General features: G+C 36.4%; 1 protein-coding gene across 37 annotated transcripts in view; it reads right to left on the reverse strand.

Annotated features, from left to right (window-relative positions):
• LOC105465018 (neurexin 1) overlaps window positions 1-21,954 on the reverse strand; it is a 1,132,644-nt gene that overhangs the window by 13,588 nt on the left and 1,097,102 nt on the right. For 25 of the 37 annotated variants that reach the window (XM_071077376.1, XM_071077375.1, XM_071077378.1 and 22 more), the window contains one exon: window positions 11,248-11,335. In XM_071077376.1, coding sequence (XP_070933477.1) covers window positions 11,248-11,335 — 88 coding nt within the window. The remainder of the gene's footprint in view (window positions 1-11,247; window positions 11,336-21,954) is intronic. The other 12 variants (XM_071077372.1, XM_071077379.1, XM_071077384.1 and 9 more) reach the window with 1 other exon arrangement.

Here is a 21,954-nt window from a genome sequence, read left to right on the forward strand (position 1 = left end):
TGTGCATGTGTGTGCATGTGTGTACATGTGAATATTGCACCATTCCTTCCAATTGTCTATCAGAAGTTGCTGAGGTTGCTGGGCATGGTAATTCATGCCTGTAATCCCAGTGCTTTGGGAGGCTGAGTCGGGGAGTAATGCCTGAGGCCAACAGTTTCAGACCAGCCTGGGCAACAAAGGGAGGAGATTCTGTCTCTACAAAAAATGTAAAAAATTAGCCCCGCATTGTGGTGCATGCCTGTAGTCTCAGCTACTGGGGAGACTGAGGTGGGAGGATCACTTGAGCCCAGCAGTTTGGGGTGCAGTGAGCCATAATTTCGGCATGACACTCCTGCTGGGCAATAGAGAACCTAGTTAAAGAAAATGCTGAAGTCATTCTTCCCTTCTCTTCCTTTTTACTTTCCTTTCCTTTTTCCTTCCCTTTCCTTTCTCTTTTCCTTTCCTTTTTCCTTTCGTTTCCTTCCTCCCTTCCTCCTTTCCAAATTAATAGGTAAAGCCAAGCTATTAAATAGTTCTAGGAAAACTTTAGCAATAACTTGGGTGTGAACTTACTTAAGTATCAAAACCCTCATCAAAACCTTCTTTCTTACTTTCTTCCATATATTTTAACATTACTCAATCGTCAACTGTGATGCTTAACACAGCTACTATGACTTCCCTGCAACACCTATATTTTGTTTCTTATTTTATTTAGTTAACAACTACTACTTTTACTATTATTCTATGGTAGTTGCTGTGCTGTACACTTTACACATAAATTTTATCTAATTTATTCCTTATAACACTCTGTGGTGTAGGTATTATCATTACAGGAAAGAAAACTGAGTCTCAAAGAGATTAGGCTATTTAGACTTTATAAATGGCACAGCCAAAATTCAAACTCAGGTCTGTCTATGGCTACTAACATTTTATATACTCAGTGTATATGCATTTACCACTGTGGATCAATTTGTTATTGTTTCTGATTTTATTCCTGCGTTAAGAGTAAAAACAGTTAGCTCTTTAGGTGTATTTTCTAAGCAGTTGCCCAGTTCTACCCCTTCCAGCCACATTCCTCTTCACCTGCTGCCAACTCTCTGCCCTTTGCTGTGGGAGTTAACATTCCCACAGAATCTTCGAAAAGCAGTGAAGAGTGGTAAAAAGAATATCAAATTATATATTAGGTTCTAGTCTAGGTCCTGTACCTAACTTTTTGAGTGACAGTTCGCAGTTCATTAACCTCTGCTAACATTCTTTTATCAGAAACATGATAATGACACATAAATTACTGTGGGCATCAGATCAGGTAGGGCATTCAATATGAAAGTATCTGAGGAGGATGAGGACTTTGTAAAAACAGTGATCATCTGATTGTTTTCTCTACATCTTCCACACAAAAGGTACTGAATCAGCAGCTGTCCCAACAATTACACAGTTCTGCAATATGTACCACACACACTGTCTCAATCAGCTGTGGCAGTGACCATCAAGGACATTATCTCCCTGGGAGTAGTTGTATTTGAGGACTTCCCTTCATGAATGGAAGCCTTGTGAATTCAGGTGGCAAAAATGGTCATTTGCATTGTAGGGCATGTTGTTTCAGGCCATTCATTGTGGTGCTGCATGTGGAGCTTGTTTCTTTTTTTCTGTGAGACATTCTATCTTTAATGGATCAGTGCTCTCTGGCTCCTACGGTTGGAGTGAATTATATTTCTCTCTCTTTCAAAATTTTATTATGGTATTTTATGTTTTAGGTGTCATAAAATCAATCATCTAAGACTATTCTTTGGTAATAAATAGCTGACAGCAAGGCTTATTATATTGGTAAAAACTCCTTTGATTAGGTTTCATTGTTTCTTTCTAAAATTGTTAAGTCAATTTTCCCCTACTTCCTTCCCTGCTCTGGAATTGCACAGTGTACTCTGGATGAAATCCAAAGTAGACTTTCCACTGTAGAGTTGCATGCTGGGTCCTAGGTGCACCCCTCCTCCACCACGGTGCCTGCACAGCATCTATATAAACCAGAGTCATTCTGTGTAATGGGGCAGTGTATGATTTTCCTGATTTAGAACTGGGTCTGTTCGCTTTGGGTGATCATCTTTATATTCCTGTCATGAAGCTACTGCTGTCTCAATTTTCTTTTGTTGGGAAAAGATCATATTCTTTTTGGTGAAAGAACAATAGCTAAGGTGAAAGATTAGACAACTTCCCCTCTGAGCCCATTAGAGAGAAGTGTGTCAAGTCTAGCATTAGGAAATATGAAAGACAAGGCATCCATCATGGTGGGGAGGCTGTGTGGGTAGGTGTGCCTGGTAAGTCACGCTGCTGGGAGTATTCCTCAGTGTCCTAGGAAGGAAGCAGGAAAGTTAATCATTTCTTCTCTCAAAAGCACTCTCCCTTTCTCTCTCTCTCTTTTTGTTTAGTATAAAAAGCCTAATTTTTTTTTCCTCCACAAATAAAATAAGAAGAGCAGAGGATATGTGCTCTCCTCCTACCACAGGAACCTAAATTTATCCAGCTAAAGCATTGCTCCTGTCTTAGTAGCTAGTGAGGAAAGTTTTATGCTGATAGAATTTAGAAATACTTTGAAAAACTTGCTAGATGCTAAAGTATCCATCAGTAACATTTCCTTTTCTTGTTTGGGGATATTTCCATTTATGATATGGTTTACTATTTAGTTAATTTGCTGGTATTACTAATAAAAGCTAATTTATATTATCAAAGCTTAGACTATGTTAAGTGCTTTAGATGCATTGTCTCATTTTTATCAGTACAGCAATGTCATGAGTATTGAACACTATTCCTTTCATTTTGCAGATGTAAAAAGTTGAGTACACAGAGATTCAATGATTTGCCTCTAATTACACAGTAGGTGGCCGAATTGAGATTTGAACACAGGCATTGGGATTTCTCAAGTTTACTCAATGAAACAAAATATTTTAGTGTGTCCTTAGATGTGAGAACATCAGTATTTTTCTTTCTCCTATTTTTTCTTTTTTTTTTTTAGTGTAATTAATGGCCTCTGGCTGTACTGGCATCTTTAATACATCATTTTTAATAAAGTATTCTGGTCTATGCTATTATATTGCCAGTGCCAGGCTTCTTATAACATTTTGTTTATGACTAAGGAGCAACTCATGATGAGAGTGATCTAATCGACAAGTTACTGTGTTGAGATGAGAGCTGAAGGCTAAAGCCAAATGTAGCATTTGCTGCTCCGTGGAGCATATGCGCCAACAATGGAAGCATATTGGCTCCTCACGGAGGCAGCATGTCCTGTAGATGGGAATTCAGAATATGCTGGCTTATCTCTGATGTCATCTGAGCAAATATAATTAATGAAGTACCAAGAAAACGCCACAGGAAGCCAATTTCATTATCAAAACAGGTATTTGACACAAATTACAAGACAACCTGACTTTATCCTTCCTGGATTTAATGTTTTTGTAAGAGATAAACTTACCTTATCTTTTTTCTAAACTTGTGCTACATTCCTCCCTTCAAGGTGGTTAAATATTTCAGAGCATGGATGTGCATCTTGTTGTCTTCTTCCAAAGCTCAACAGGACATGTGCCATACTGTTAAAAGGCTCTTATATTTTAGCATCTTCCAATAAGAAATTGCGATGTGAAACTGGTTATTAATGCTCTAAGGCTGGATACATACAGGTTGCCTAAAAACATATGCTGTACTCATTACTGAACAGAGTTTTCTGTTTCTTATTGTAGTAGGTTTCTGTATTAGCAGCCATCTATTTTTTACAGACTTCAGGTAAATGCTTAATCTCCCTTAGCAAACTCACTTATATGCTAAGTAATTATTTTAAGTGGCCAATCATATGTTAGTTAAGACATTTTAATACAGCCCATTCTCTCTAATGCCTAAAGAGACTGTGCTGATTTTTTACTCTGATCAAATGCGCAATGCCTTATGAAGGACCTCACCACAAGGCAGAATACTGCCTCCATTGGCACACAACCAATGCTAGTAGCAGTGGGTCCTTCACCTATCATTGGATGTGTCACAATTATTTGTTAAACCCTTAGTATGTGGTATGTGCCAGACACTGTGCCAAGCATTATGTATGAATCCTCTTTTTCCAATCTCATAATTAACCCTATTCTCCCCTATTTTACAGACAAGGAAACTGAGCATCAAAACTACTAAGTAACTTTCCCAAGATCAGGAAAGGGCTGCATCTCAAACTAGTTCTATATAATTACAAAGTCCTGGCCATAACTAATATTCATTTCTGGTGGCATGTCACAATTCTTTTAAAATGTTAAGAGCTTTTCTAAAGTGTGACAACCATTGTTTAAAAAAAAAGTCCAAACCTCACAAAAGGGTAAAAATAGTTCAATTAAATACAAATTCCTATATTCTAAAAAACAAAACAAAACAGAAAGACACATGTATATGCACACACATACACACACACACAAAATACCTTTTGCTCGTGATTTTGTTTCCTGCTGGACTCCTGGTAGAAACTAATTTTGTTCAATAAAAACTGGTTGCTGGGAAAGTTGATCTCAACTTAACCAAACAAAGATAGGCTTCTTCCTGCCTCTGGTCCCCTGGCGTTCCATTTCTTAGGGCATTTGTAATTTCAAATACTTTATCTGTCCCTTTGATGTGTAAATATGCAGGACTTGGGAGCCATCTCTTTGTAATATAAACATCAAAGAAGATAGCACCCCTATCTCCTAATTTCTGTGGGAAGGGTAGGAGCCTAACTTCAGTGGGCTCTTGGCTCCAAATTGTTAAACTACCCCCTGTCATGAAAACATGAGATACTTTGTTTACATTTCCTTTGGGTGAAGCCCATTTGCAAGCACACTTGGTCCCAAATCCATCCATCCTAGCAATTAAATATTCGCCATCCTTCTTGTTTGTTTGTTCTCAGTGAGTTGTGCTCAGGCTGAACTCTGGCCCACCTCCCCTATTGCGATAGCCTTCACTAAATCTTCCTTGCCTGTTTAACTTTGTTCAATGTAATTTTTAATCTGACTTTACTGCCTTCAGAAAAGCAGGGGGAAAGTGAATAAAAATGACATGTGATTTTGTCATTTGTCATAAAATGGCTACTTTAACCATGTACCATTTACTTTTACTCCAGTGTTCTGAATAATTAACTATATATGGAAAAAACATTTCCTACACCAGCATGTTGCACCCTGAAACCCAGCTAGCACATCGGTTTCCAACTCCACCTGCCCCATCCTGCACCTGAATGATGAGCTGAGCCCTCAGCACTGATTCTGGCCTGGTACTCAGGAGATGCTCTAGATGTTCCCTCAAATGGAACACTCATTGCCACAGTTTTTCTGGCTGCAGCTCAAAATCCTCCATTTTGATAGCAATGTGTTGCCTATTATGGGCTAATTAAAGTCACTTTTGAATAATTACATAATAAATAACACACATTTAAATGTAGAACAAAATTATTTTCTAGTCAAGCTCTAAAAATATGATCTAGCAAGATAGTCCTTTAAATGATCGTGATACTTACTTAATGAAAAGATGCACCTTGTTCAATATACATATCTTTATTCCTAATGTGGTTAATGATATCAATCAATAGAAATCCCTTGATCTTTTCTCAAAACAGCACACCGAAAAACCACTCAAATTGCATGGTAATTGCAACAAATTTAGCTTAATGAATAGTAATACATGTAAAGAATATGACATGAAATTATTTAAATGAACTTTTGAAAAATCGATTCTGTATTTGTGAGGTGCCTGAATTTTAGAGGAAAAACCTTCTGCATTCCAAGAAATTATAAGCCCACCTCTTCTTAACTAGAGAATACACCTGCTCTCTCATACTGCATGACATGACTTAATCTCTCTGAATCTCTCTGAATCTCTTTAGCTATGAAAATGCTTCATAGTTTCACAAAATAATGACATGGAATAATGTTTGTAAAGGACTGAGAACACAGAATAAATCTTCACCAAATACTAGTTATTATTGCTATTTATCAGTGCTTATATAATCTGAACCTTGATCAACATGATTCCTCTGACAGGCAATCAACCGTTCTTTTGAGTGGTTGTACTGATGACCTCACCTCTTGTGTTCCAGCTAAAGAGATGCCACAAAAATGGGTGATGCTTTTCTTTTTCCCTATGACCAATGAGATATTTTATTATTCAATGGAGTTTTTCTTTTCCAAGTTTGATAAAAGTTTAATTGATTTGAAAGTGGCTAATATCCCATTAGCTACCCATCCCTTAACCACTCATAGAGAATCTTAGCACTGTAAATCTAACAGGAAATTGTCCTTCCTAAACAGGGCTCCCAGAAAACAGGAAGCAGGTCCAATTCCCTTTGTAACAAATGATAAATTAGAGTTATTTATTAGGGACCTCCTACAGCAAAGAGGGTCATTATCTTCATTTAAGATCTTGAGTATCAACATAAAACTCACCTTTTACAAACTTCTTCAGGAGTTTTGAGAAAGGGTTCTATTCAGAAGAGGGCCCCCAAACTAAGAGATACTGAGATGATTAAAGACCTTCTTGGAACTTAAGTGGTTTTGCAGTGTTGCCATTTTGTCAATTTACTAAGTGGATCTAAAATGTAAAATTTCAAAGACATGTTTTACAAAAATTTGATTCATGTGAAAAACGAAGTCTTGGAAAATACGTGTTTGTGTGTGTGTGTGTGTAAAAATAATAATAGTAATAACAGCAAACACTCATATAACACTTATTTTGAGCAAAACATTTTTCTATAACACACTTTTCATATATTAACTCCAGCAATCACATATCTAGGCTGAGAAAAAAAATCACAGAAGGTGTAAATGTTTTGTGAGAAAAATTATGAAAAAAAATGTTATCTCTCATGTGTCTAGGCTTCTTAAACTGGGCAGCCTAGGACAATAGTGACCTGTGACCTTGTTACCAATAGCTGGCTCATATTTCTACCTGTTCACTAACAGCTGGGGTTCAGTTAGCCCTCCTCAATCACATCGCCAATATTTTGTATTCTGAATCCATTCTTTTGTATTCTGAAACTAATTATATCAATGTGAAGTTATCATCCTATGCTAACTGTGCAGGACAGTGTGGCTGAAACAAGTATAATTGAGTTCCATGTGTTCCCACCCAGGAGGTTGACCCTGATCTAGTTTTAACACGTACAGTTCCCATCAGGAGGCCTGAGTGGTTTCATCAGTGGCCCACCAATTTTCAGCCAGGAAAAGTAACAACAATATGTAAAAGGGAAAATAGCTTGGAATTTCTTTTGTATAACTGAACTGGGGGAAAAAGCCACCATTTATGTTCTACTTCACGTCAGACATTGCAATAAATGCCTTCAATATATTAATTAATATAGAACTGAAAGTATAAACTCTCTATTTTTGCTCCCAGAGCTTAGCAGAGCACTGGGTATATAGCGACACTCAATAATTGATCAATGACGAAGCTGACAACCCACCAAATATATAACTTCCCTGTTTATTAAGAGTTCTGAGTGGAACCACAGGTAATTCCAATTTATCAAATATTTGATAAAAGGAACAATTTACTAGTACTCAAGATGATGCTAGATTTTTCCAATTTCTTCCACTAACAGCTTTAGGAAGGTACCTAAATAAGGAACATAGCACATTTTCAGAGAAAAAGCCATTTTTGGAAGGTGGGGGAGGGTCAGAGTGATTAGAAAACTCATGAGTAAATACTTAGGGAGAGTGAGGTACCCAGAAGATTTGGGCAACACACCTATAAAGGTAACGGTGCATCTCCTTACAAAGATTTGTTTTCACTTGCCCAAGGACTAGCAAATGTGCATAGAAGATATGTCTTTCAGAATATTTACCTCAATATGTTAGTTTTATAAAAAGCCACTATCCCAAAATACAGCCTAATATGCAAAATAATTTTTATTAAGATATTTCTAACATCTAATAGCATCTACAATTATCCAATGTCTAATAACAGCAGCAGCTATAATTATTGTCTATTATTTTACATTTGCATTCAAGATGAATTGCAAGCAGGGAAAAGAGATTTAAGAAAACCAGTACATTAGGAAACAATGAGCTGCAGGAGGGGCAGCCTATGATGGAGCATTATTCAGATTTAGGATTCAAAACAAAAACAAACAGAAAAATGCAACCCCTATTCCAAGAAAAAAGTTGAAAAAATAGAAAAACATCATATAAACTAAGAATTTCATTAGAAGCTATCACATAAATAGAACCAATTTCTGCCAAAAGAGTCACCTCCATATGAAGCATGAAAGACAGACTTGAAAAAAAAGTAAAAGGGAGTTGGACAGAAAAGGCTAATGTAGAAAGAGATTTAACATCAGAAATTGAAAGAGACATGATTCATGGCATACATTATCAAGACCAGGGGAGATAAGATCACAGGACAGGTTTACAGTGAATGATCCCATTATCACAGAATAATCTGAAGTTCTTGCTTTAACAGGAACTGATAAATTGAAAACTGAAGAGTGAGGAGGGACATGGAGGGACACGTGGAAAGAGAGGAGAAAAAGTCAAAGGAGGCTTGGTGCAAGAGTGTTAAAGTAGCTGTCGTTAGATGGAATCCGTAGCTGGTGTGTTTTTCATTTTGGGCAACAGACTTTGGTGCGGTAGAACAGAATTAAAATTGACAGAACAAGTCCATGCAGGCAGCAAGAAAAACAGGGTTCCTGCTTCCTGGAGTTTACCTTCTTGTGGGGAGATTCAAGCTATACATTAATGAATGAAAAACAAATAGATAAGTAAACATGATTCTTTCAGGTAGTGATACTGTGGTAAAGAAAACAAAGGCAGAAAGATTCCCTGGAGTATGGCAATTAATAAGCTGCTACTCACTTTCCATTGTGCTATGATATTTAACAAAGCAGACAAAATTCGGGTGAACAAGGAGAAGACGATGGCAAAAGGGTCACCCCATTCCCCTTTTCTCTCCTCTCCTCTATCTTCTTCCTCCACTATCTTGTTCTTAGGTCTAGTGTCACCAGAGCAAAAGGCAGTAAACTAGTCTATAAGGAATGGTTAATCAGACCTACAAGCAATGGCTCAAAGAACTGGATCATTCAGCTGAGCTCAAGAAGAAAAAGTGACAATTGTAAGTGCAATTAGTTACTGTGATTCACTAGGTACTCAAGGTAAGGATTCTGCAAGAAAGGTATGATAGCTTATACTTAGACAGTAAAAGACGGATTCAGCAAGACCTGTAATTAGTAAGAACTTCAACAGTTTTCATCACTGTATTAATACTGTGTAAAATACTGAAAAAACAGACTAACCTCAAGAAAACAGTAATTGGGAAAACAAAATTAACTACACATAACACAAACACCCCAATATACAAAGACCAGACTTTGTTACATGGACAATTCATGCTAGAGGATCTCAGAGAAGAGCTAGAAAAAAGAATGTCCTCGTATGAAAGATTAACACCAGGAAGGTTGGACATGTGAGCATAGAAGAAATGGGGAAGGTAAATTTGAGGGTGGGAAAAGGCAGAGAGATGGGACTGATATAATGACAGAAAAGCAATAGCAATGATTTTCTTTTTTGTTGTTGTTGTTGCTAACTAACAGAGAGATTAAGCATACCAATGAAAACAAAGGCAAGATTGTAGTAAAGGGGCCTGGGATAGTGCCATGATGTGACTATATCTGTCACGACAACCAAGAGGGAATGATTGCAGAGGTCAATGAGCTGGGAGAATGGAATGGATGATCGTGAGAGAGCTGATCATTGTGAATGACAGATGTTTCTGGGGGCTGAGAATCCTGACTGGCACTGTGCAGCCTGGAGGAAAGAGGACCAGAGCATACCCAGCCTGGTCTCCCACGCCCTCTCCTGTTGCGAGGTGACTGCAGAGCTCTTCCCCCTCCCTGGCACTCAGCAGCTGCTCTCTAAGCGCTAGAGTCAGTAGTTACAATCAGTGGGGGAAGTGATCTTCAAATATTCAAAACGAGATGCACGATACACATCCTGATTTACTCTAAAGAGCAGATTTACTCTAAAAATTTACTCTAAAATGTATTCTTCACAAGAATGCAAATTCATTGCTTTCTTGTGACATGAAATTCTCCTGGGATTCCAGGTGACGTCAATAGACACCACTAGCAGAGAGTGGCTAGTCCATATCCACCTCACTGATTTTGTTAATGCAAACAATATTATTATTATTATTATTATTACTACTACTATTTTGAGACAAAGTCTCACTCTGTCATCCAGACTGAAGTGCAGTGGCGTGATCTTGGCTGACTGAGACCTCTGCCTCCAAAATTCAAGTGATTCTCCTGCCTCAGCCTCCCGAGTAGCTGGGATTACAGGTGCACACCACCACCCCTGGCTAATTTTTGTATTTTTGGCAGACACGGGGTTTTGGTATGTTGGCCAGGCTGGTCTTGAACTCCTGACCTCAAGTGATCTGCCTGACAGGTTCGCAAAGTGCTGGGATTACAGGCGTGAGCCACTATGGCCAGCAAAGAATATTATTGGATTTAAATACTGCTTTCCAAAAACAAAACAAAACAAAACTAATGGAAATGAGCCTAACACTTGAGATTATGAACATCTGGAGTCAAATCTAGGTTCTGCTTCATTTATTTTTCAGGGTCTACAGCCACCACTTAATGGTATAAGGGCTGTATGGTAATATTATTTATGTGTTAGTCACATCAGAAGATGCAAACATATCATAAAGAAGTAAAATGCTTCAGCTTGAATTTTAGGGAAACAAGGCAAGAATCAAATATTTCTCTATTAAATATATCAAGGACTCTACCTGCTGTTTGTTTTACTACTGCCATAATACTCTCACTTCCAAAATTGAGAAATATATCACTTAAGGTAATTTGCTGGCAGAGTGAGTGGTGGGGACTTTTTGTCAGCAGAAAGGTCAAATAATTTTGCACAATGTGCTGCAATTTTTTAGCTTTATAATTTTACTATGAGTGACCCAAGGGAAAGCTCATTATACTGTTCCACACAAAAATTATGTTGTGAGCTAATGGAAAGTGAACAGTAAGGTAGCAGCCTTGTGTGCTATACCCACTGCTTTTTCTGAAATACATAATCTTGGCGTGTTTTGTTTTTAATTTTTTTCAATAAATGTAGAAAAATTTATGTAAAAAGTAAGAGTCCTCATCTTACAATCAACCATTGTATAGGAGGGTAGCCTTCTAGACATGAATGTAAGGCCCTTCTAAGGAATATAACATGCAACAAAGATTCACAGTAAAGCCAAGGAAGTAAGAAAAAAAAGTCGACTAACCTAACCCACCTGAGCTCGGCTCACAGGGGTCAATGTCCTCATCATCACTGGGACACTCTGCTGAGGCCACAAGGATATCATCTGTGGTCTGCAAAAGAAACATATTCAGTAGATTAATTTAAAGAGTCCTAACAGACTCTCTCATCTTTGTCTCATTGACAAGTGAAACGCAACTTGTTTATCAATAAACCAAATTCACCATTTCCCTTTCTAAAGACACAGAGTTTAAATTTTAGATCCTTCATAGAAGTAACTGCCTATTTGTGAAAACTTGATTACACCTTAGTTTACATGAGGACGTAGAAATGGTGACAGCCAACTTGTCGATACCTATCCACTCAAATGCAGATAGAAGCTGCACACAGTATCATACAGAGGTTTAAAACAACCTGGGAGAAACAGATGATTTGACATGTATTACAGCCTGGAGAGCTACAACGTATGCATCAGTGGGCTTTATGTAGTACTTGTGCTTGGCCTCCTAAAAGCAGAATAGCCATAACCTTTTACATTCACGACTACGTAGAGTTTGATGAATCTTTGAGATATAGCTTGTTATTGTAGGAAACACAGATTAAGTAGAGAATTAGATAGCTCTTTCATTGGTGCACAAAGGCAAGGAAATATAATCCATTTAAGACACTTTTCCATTTTCATTATGATTTCACACTTGAAGCTCATTTTTGTAATGTTCAGATAGCAGGTATTTCTTCCCCATCATCCCTTTCATCATTACAGTTTCGTAATAAATGAAAAGTGCATTCAAAGTGGGGGAGGGGAAGAGGTGACAGTTTTCTCTGTGACATTCTAGTTGCTTCACTGCGCTTATAGCAAAAAAGATAACTATCACTGTAATAAAAAGCAGAGTGTGTAAATCCTAGCAGTTAGTCACATAATCAACACATTGATAAGCACGAAAGGTTGTTCTTTATTGCCGCTTACAAGCTGCAGTAAATTCAGCATAGATACTGCATGGAATTTGTAAAGGCTTATATCAGAGTTGGCTGTGCTAAAGTAAAACAGAGATTCCAATGTATACAAATAAATAAAAATATCTCATTACATTTACTAAGGACTAAAGAGATCAGAATTGTTCAAACAATACTCAGAACTGCAACATTGATACAGTTCTTATTTAAAGGTGGAATTAAAATAATATAGAAAACAATAAAGGTCTTCAAAGAAAAAGCAGAAATACGATATGAGCACCTAATATTAAAGGAGCACCTAATATTGTCACAGATTAAAGTGTAACTAAATAATTTTTAGGAAAGTTGTGGCATTTTGAAAAATGGAGACAAGGGGTGATGCACTTTTATAGAAAGTATTAGGCTTAAAAACCTTTCAGGTGCAGGGTCTTTAAGAACAAAGAATTTGTTCAGATGCAAATGCTTTACAATATAACTTTAAATAAACAGAAACCTTTAAACACCATTTTAGATGGTTTCCTGTTACTCTGCTCTTAATTCTGAGACAATTGGGAGAGTTTCTGGATTTATGCATTTTGCTGCTGCTATTTTAGAAAGGGAAGTTAAAAATACTGGTTTTCCGGGAAGTGTAAGTCTTTTTTTTTTAAATTGTTGAATTTATTGACAAAGTTATTCATAATATTCTAACTTTTCATTCTTCAGTGTTTGTGGCATTTACAGTGCTAACTCCCCTTTCATGCCTGATATTTGATAATTTGTGGGCATTCTCTCTTTTTTTATTATTATTATACTTTAAGTTCCGGGATACATGTGCAGAATATGCAGGTTTGTCATATAGGTATACATGTGCCATGGTGGTTTGCTGCACCCATCAACCCGTCATCTACATTAGGTATTTCTCCTAATGCTATACCTCCCCTAGACCCCCACCCTCCGACAGGCCCCAGTATGTGATGTTCCCCTCCCTGTGTCCATGTGTTCTCATTGTTCAACTCCCACTTATGAGTGAGAATATGGAGTGTTTGGTTTTCTGTTTCTGTGTTAGTTTGCTGAGAATGATGGTTTCCAGCTTTATCCATGTCCCTGCAAGGGACATGAACCCATCCTTTTCATGGCTGCATAGTATTCCATGGTGTATATGTGCCACATTTTCTATATCCAGTCTGTCACTGATGGGCATTTGAGTTTGTTCCAAGTCTTTGCTATTGTGAATAGTGCTGCAATAAATATAAATGTGCATGTGTCTTTATAGTAGAATGATTTATAATCCTTTGGGTATATACCCAGTAATAGGATTGCTGGATCAAATGGTATTTCTGGTTCTAGATCCTTGAGGAATCACCACACTGTCTTCCACAATGGTTGAACTAATTTACACTCCCACCAACAGTGTAAAACCATTCCTATTTCTACACAACCTCCAGCATCTGTTGCCTCCTGATTTTTTAATGATCGCCATTCTAAACGGCATGAAATGGTATCTCATTGTCATTTTGATTTGCATTTCTCTAATGACCAGTGATGATGATTTTTTTTTTCATATGTTTGTTGGTCGCATAAATGTCTTCTTTTTATTTATTTATTTATTTATTTATTATTATTATACTTTAAGTTGTAGGGTACATGTGCATAACGTGCAGGTTTGCATCCCATTACTGGGTATATACCCAAAGGATTATAAATTATGCTGCTATAAAGACACATGCACACGTATGTTTATTGCAGCACTATTCACAATAGCAAAGACTTGGAATCAACCCAAATGTCCATCAGTGACAGACTGGATTAAGAAAATGTGGCACATATACACCATGGAATACTATGCAGCCATCAAAAAGGATGAGTTTGTGTCCTTTGTAGGGACATGGATGCAGCTGGAAACCATCATTCTTAGCAAACTATCACAAGAACAGAAAACCAAACACCGCATGTTCTCACTCATAGGTGGGAACTGAACAATGAGATCACTTGGACTCAGGAAGGGGAACATCACACACCAGGGCCTATCATGGGGAGGGAGATTAGAGACTTAAATGTTAGACCTAATACCATAAAAATCCTAGAGGAAAACCTAGGTAGTACCATTCAGGACATAGGCATGGGCAAAGACTTCATGTCTAAAACACCAAAAGCAACGGCAGCAAAAGCCAAAATTGACAAATGGGATCTCATTAAACTAAAGAGCTTCTGCACAGCAAAAGACACTACCATCAGAGTGAACAGGCAACCTACAGAATGGGAGAAAATTTTTGCAATCTACTCATCTGACAAAGGGCTAATATCCAGAACCTACAAAGAACTCAAACAAATTTACAAGAAAAAAACAAACAACCCCATCAAAAAGTGGGCAAAGGATATGAACAGACATTTCTCAAAAGAAGACATTCATACAGCCAACAGACACATGAAAAAATGCCTTATTTTGAGAAGTGTCTGTTCATATCCTTCACCCACTTTTTGATGGGGTTGTTTATTTCTTGTAAATTTGTTTAAGTTCCTTGTAGATTATGGATATTAGCCTTTTGTCAGATGGATGGATTGCAACAATTTCCTCCCATTCTATAGGTTGCCTGTTCACTCTGATGATAGTTTCTTTTGCTGTGCAGAATCTCTTTAATTAGATCCCATTTGTCAATTTTGGCTTTTGTTGCCATTGCTTTTTGTGTTTTAGTCATCAAGTCTTTGCCCATGCCTGTGTCCTAAATGGTATTGCCTAGGTTTTCTTCTAGGGTTTTTTATGGTTTTAGGTCTTATGTTTAAGTCTTTAATCCATCTTGAGTAAATTTTTGTATAAGGTGTAAGGAAGGGGTTCAATTTCAGTTTTCTGCATATGGCTAGCCAGTTTTCCCAACACCATTTATTAAATAGGGAATCCTTTCCCCATTGCTTGTTTTTGTCAGGTTTGTTAAAGATCAGCTAGTATTCAAAGAATTAGAAAAAAACCATTTTAAATTTCATATGGAATCAAGGAAGAGTTCATATAGCCAAGCCAATCCTAAGCAAAAAGAACAAGGCTGGAGGCATCATGCTACCTGACTTCAAACTATATGACAAGGCTACAGTAACCAAAACAGCATGGTACTGATACCAAAACAGATATATAGACCAACAGAATACAACAGAGGCCTCAATGTAACTCTTAATGTCAGTGAAGATCATTAGCAATTGGCATGATAATCATGTAGGTATCTTTTTAAAGAAAAAGCTTTAAAAGCAAAGACCCATTCTCCTTTTGGCACAACTAAATCTTGCTGGGTAATATACAAACAGACTTGATAATGACAAGTTATTGAATTATGTAGTCTTGCCAGTCAATTGCTCCAATTCACTCCAGAGGAGATAATCAACTTTTTTTTTTTTTTTTTTCCCCCCCTGGGACCAACATCTAGTGGAAAGCTACTTTTATTCTCAATTTCAAATTAATTTCAAGGCTACAGATAATTTCTCATTTTCTTTGAGGAATGTTAAATATATTGATGAAATCAATATTGTGTTGTTGTTCCTATTGGTGTTTTATTCTCATTAGAGGTAGGAGGATGTAAATAAATTCTTTTTTTTTTTTTTTTTTTGAGACTGAGTCTCGCTCTGTACCCCATGCTGGAGTGCAGTGGCGCGATCTCGGCTCACTGCAAGCTCCGCCTCCCGGGTTCACGCCATTCTCCTGCCTCAGCCTCCCGAGTAGCTGGGACTACAGGCGCCCGCCACCGCGCCCGGCTAGTTTTTTTGTATTTTTTTAGTAGAGACGGGGTTTCACCGGGTTAGCCAGGATGGTCTCAATCTCCTGACCTCGTAAATAAATTCTTTAGGCCAATGGCTCTCACATTAGCAGTGATATTGCCACTTTTTCCTTCCTCCACCTGGAGGGACATTTGGTAATGTGTGGAAATATTTCAGGTTGTCACAGTTGGAATCGTGAAGTCTGCTACTATAGTTTCCTATTTTTGACTGCTAAGTATTATTTTCTCTCCTCCTTCTCCTCCTCCTCCTCCTTTTCTTCCTCCTCCTTTTCCTCCTCCTCTTCTTACTCCTCCTCCTCTTCCTCCTCTTTCTCTTCCTTTTCCCCTTCCCCTTCTTCTTCTTCTTCAAGCAAGGTCTCAACTCAGTCTCACTGTGTTGCCCAGGCATATCTAGAACTCTTGGCCTCAAGCAATACTCCTACCTCAGCCTCCAGGAGTGCTGGGATTACAGGAATGAGCTACCACAGAATGCCTGAATATTATGAAATACACATGACAGTTTGAAGACAACAAAGAATGATCCAACCTGAAATGTCAATAATGCCAAAGTTGAGAACCCCTGCTCAAAACATTTAAAAACAGTTCTGTGTCTTATTTTTCTCCTAAAAAGTGGACAGCATAATAGTATCTATTGTTACAAGGATTAAATTAGTACATGAAAAGTACGTAGAAGGAGACAGCACTGTAAATGTTTATTAAAACTTTCAATATTATTATCAACATTGTCTTCAATATTTCATGAATGTAACACCAATTTAATGTTTTTTGCACTATATTTATAAATAATATAATTATAGATATTAAACTGAAACTTGTACATATGAATTATTCTTAACTTGAGGTCTCACGTTAAAATCTGTATCAAAATACAGTAGCTATATTGGTATTTTTTTGAACTAAGTACCATCTTTTACTGTCTAGGTTCAAACTCTGACCTTTTAGAAGCCAAACATCAAATATAAACTTAAAAAAACGCTTCTTAAAAAAATCATGGGCTACAACTGTGTGACTCAGTGGGTAGTGTTTCACGCAGACTAAATTATTTAGGCAATACAAGTTAAGCTTTGTTTTAAAAGTTGACTTATTTTCTTTTGGAACAATTCTACACTAACCAGAAAGTGTGAAAATGTTCTCAGTGTTACCTTCTGCAAAACACAATTCCTAAAATAACAAAAGATGTCATACAATGGTACTTCCTATAGCCCTCTTATAGTAGAAAAAAATAACTACAAATGTGACTTTTTTGTAAAACTGTATTTTACTTTTTAATATAATTTCCCTGGTATAATGAAATACATTCTTGATTTTCATATATGTTTTTCCTCCAGAAATTAAAAACCAGCAACAATCTTGAGAATAAAAGATCTCAAATCAATAGATGGCTTGGCAAAAATCATCATCACAGTATGAAAAATCAGGAAGTGACTCAAGTGTAGGGGAAAAAATCAAATTTCACTTTAGAAGCTAAATTACCTGCACAATTTTCTAACCAAAGCTGTGTAATTTTAATTCACTGTGTTTGGAGCTGCCTCTCTATGACTTGCTGTTGAGAGAGTGGTAGAAAGAAACTCAAATATGTCACATTAATCAATTCTATTCTTTAGTATTTTTCCTGATGTTTATAACCTTTTTGAGAAAAGAGACAACCTGCTGAAAAAGATAGAAGTATGATCAAGCAGAAGCATTAGCTTTACATAACAGTCCATTTAGATGAGTGTCTCTAACTGTGCATTTAACCACCCACAGGTGAAAGTGCTATGCTTATCTTCCTTAATTCAGACTGGTCTGTACATGCACATGGTAAGCATCTCTTCTTGTTTAAAATGTGCACTAAAATTTAGGCCTCTATACTTTTAGGAAGAAAATGATTTGAACAGAATTCAAGAAATAAAGGCTCTAAAACTTAATCCATCCTTTTTTATATTTGAACACAAATATTTTATTGGGTTTGAGAAATACATCATCAGGATGGGGGCAAAATAATGTTCTTAATGCTTGGTAAGAAAGTAGACCAATTGATTTAATACTCAGGGATATTAAAAAGAGGGAGCATTCGGTTGGCTGGAATTTAGAGAAACACAGATGGAGTTTTGTTATTTTTTCCTCCCTTACAGGAAGCCTTTTATTTTTCAACATAATTAATGGTGGAATTTTCTGAATATGCATTTGCTGTCACTTTTAAAAGTATAGCCTAATTGAATATCTGTGTGGTAAAAATATACAAGGAAAGCATGAATAAATCCAGTATGTAATATTATATCCCTGCTAAGAATAGCATTCCAAGACTTTATTCCTTATGATAAACAGCTTTCCTGAAGACTAATATATTCCAATGAAGACACTTACAGAAAACTATACTATTAAGACAAATCTGTTTTGTAAGGAAAAGAGCAATTTCCAATTGTAAAATAGGATATTCATCGTCAGTATATGATGCCCACAAATGAACCCTTGATTTATTCTAAAATGTTAATTGAAACTTTATTTCTAAACAGCAATAATGTATCCTGCTATATATCTAAATATAATGCCAAAAAAATTGCCTCAAACAATGACATAAGCATTGTATAACATTATTTAGCCTAATATTTAACTGTTGTGACTGATATTTAGACTGAATTGATAGCAACAATTAATGGGTCCAGGACAGTGCTAGCTGAAATATGATATCTTTGGTGAACTGACGGGCACTTGTTCTTGCTGACACTTTTCTATACATAAAGCTGCTTTGGAAGAGAGAGAGCTCTCAAATGTGGTTTTCACGACTGAATTTAACAGTTTCTCCAGAAAATATTCATCACTAGGTGGGGTTCCTTGAAAAAAGAAATTAACAGGATTCAGGATTAGTATCACAAATTCCCAAGTAAGGTCCAACCCATTGTACTGATAACCTATGGAGCAAGAATTTTCTAGGAGGTAAGGGAAGTCATAATTCTCACCAGAAGGAAAACCTGCAGAAAATAAGCCACTTGTAATGTGTATATAGGTATGATTACCAAATTGTAGTCTATTTGATTAAATCAAATCGGTAAAGAAATATATCAAATTGGTAATTTCAGTTAATCAACAATCCTATTAAGGTACAAGAGAAATTTAGAGGCTGCCTAGATCTTATTCTTGTCTCCACTGTCTCAATGAAGTTGCCTCGATTGACATCATAAAGATGTCAATTTCATGGCACACTATTTAATAAACATAAAAATAATAAACTGAGATCCAATATGTGGAGGATGAATTTTACCTCCAGCACTTGAATAACAAAGATAGTGAGGCCCAATTACTCAACAATGAATACAAAGCACCTCATCTATGCATAGCATTTTCTGATAGGCATAAAATATGCCCAGTACATATCAAGGTATAAATTGTGGTTCTGACATGCCAATAATTTATTGCTCCCTCTATGTTCTGAGGCAAATGAACAAATAACTCTTTAATACAAATAACAATGAAGTAAATTCAAATAGCTTATTTTCCTCAGAATGTAACAATGTTCCCATATCCATTACTTCATTTACAATTCACCAATAGCATCCTTATCTGGAATGCAGATGGAGGTACTATTATTCAGAGTGTTATAGTGAAGTGTCTGCTAAAAAAATACTCATCTGTACACTCATCTACCCAATTTGAATGTGTGAACACTGGCTTTCATGAATATGTAGGGCAAAGCTCAAATATCCCTGAAAACAGCCACTTTCACATTTCTTTAATGTTCTTTCCCAATTGATGCCCTAGGCTATTACAAAAAGTGACCATAAATCAGCTGTCTGCTTGGGAAAAAGGCAGACTTGAAAGCCATTCAATTTTCTTCAAATTTTTTTCAGCTGTTTAAAATGTATGCAATGGTTCCAGAACCATTAAAGTGGGTTTGACTATAAGAACTCTGCCATGGTAAAGAAACCACATCTTACTCAATCTAACGTTCATTTTTATGTACATTTGATACTGGTTCTCCCAGCAGGCAAAACTCAAAGGAAAATATAGGAATGTGGAAATAATGTCATAGAAATACACTTTAATTAAATTATGGGGAAAAGAATAAGACTGAATTTTTGAGTAATCAAAAAATAACATCATTTTAGCAATCTTATTAAAAATAGAAAACCTACAAATAAGAAACCTGCCATTAGGGAACCTGAAATTAAATTTATGTTTAAAAATATGCTTTTTACTATTTCTTCATGCTACTGATGACTTCTATGCTCATATTGCATTTCCATTTTTAGCCAAGGCAATATAGGAGGACTGGCAAAATAAATTAATATGAAGTTTAAACTTTCAGGAAGCCATGGAACAGCCTATTTTTCTGAATTCTCACTAATTAGAATTTGGGAATGTCAGACCTCCGAAGACTGCTGGTAATGGAGTAGAGGTACTGAGTGAGTGAGCGACTGTATTTCCCATCTCTTTGTTTCGCTTTTGGACAAAGCACCTTCTGAAATAATTTTGGCCATTTCCAAATTAAGTAAATACTGAAAGATGTTTACAAATGTAAATTTAGGCTTCTAGCTGTATCAATATGAATATCTAGTCTTATGATGGATTAGTCATGCAGGTTGAAATGAAAAGTAGGGTTCTAGCTGTATCAACATGAATATCTAGTCCTATTAATGGATTGATGGACTAATAAATAGATTAATTAGTCACACAAGTTGAAATCAAAATCCTTTTTGGTAAAAGGCCAAAATAAAAACAGACTTCATGATTGTAAAATGCCCATGATGGATAATTTCAACTAGCATGACTCCAAATCCAAGCTTTCATTGTTGTCATGCTACGGAATGAAAACATGTTTTAGTTAAGCAGTCATATATCTTTTTGTACTGAGTCAGATCTTAAAGACCATTAATCTAAGCTCTTCATTTTACATGTTGGGAAACTGAAGCTAGAAAATTTTAATTGGCCACAGTTATACTGCTAGTTAGCGGCAAATCTGTGAGATTATCTGACCCCCAGTAGATTGTTTTTCTATTATCCCAGATGACTTCTACCTATCCATTCATCTATCTATCCATCCATCCATCCATCCATCCATCCATCTAAAACCATCTTGCTCTTTAATGAATTTGATGTGATTTACAAAGGTACGTGATAAAATAAACTTAAAATAAGTGAAAAGGATGCAAAGGTAGAGTACTGGATTTTAGATAAGTAACCATTAAAATCATCCTGAAGAAATACACACAGACAGGAGGTGCATATCCACAGCTTCTGTACCATTTGATATGGCAGCACATCACATAACACTAAAAGGGGAGCACAATTAATGCTAGAGTTCAAATTTTAAAAATCCAATTACAGAAATTCAAATATTGACACAATTACAGTTATTTTGAAATGGAGTTAACCCAGAAAGTTTTTTATTTATTCGTGAAAATCTTTTCTTAAATTATTGTTTTAAAGCCCTTAAATACCATGCCCTCAGTCTCTGTACCCAAATGCATAACTAATTTTCCGGTGACAAAAAGAAAATGCAAATTATTGAATCTTTTTCTGTCTTTTTATCCCTTTGACTTAGAACACTGCAGGCTATGCTGGCTACAAAATTAACTCAATGAACTCCCTCCTCTCTTCTCATTAAGCCACTGATGAAAATCCTTCCAACTTCCAAGGTCTCTCTCTTATTAACTACTGTCTTCACAACATAAGTGCTAATGAGATATTCATCTTTGTTTCTCTCACACAACAATCATTAGAGTTCTGTCAGATTATTTCTTATTACATCGTAGGAATAAATACATGGAAGTGATCATTTATTAGCCATTTTGGTAGTTTCTCCAGAAACAATCTAAACATGTATTGATCAAGTCAGTCTTTTTGACACAATGACCTTAGAAGTGAAGGTTCAATATCAAAGATGTAGAAGGAGCCATATTTACCTTTGGAAAAGCAGCCAGTTATAAAAAACATTTCTCTGCTACTGGGTAGTACTATGACCAATGTCACCTTGATAAGTTTTAACTTGGGGATATATGAGAACTTCCATCCCACACAATGCTTGGAGTATAGAACAGCAAGAAGTATGGATATGGCTGGAA

Source organism: Macaca nemestrina, chromosome 13 (genome assembly GCF_043159975.1).
Source record: "Macaca nemestrina isolate mMacNem1 chromosome 13, mMacNem.hap1, whole genome shotgun sequence".
NCBI lineage: Eukaryota > Metazoa > Chordata > Mammalia > Primates > Cercopithecidae > Macaca > Macaca nemestrina.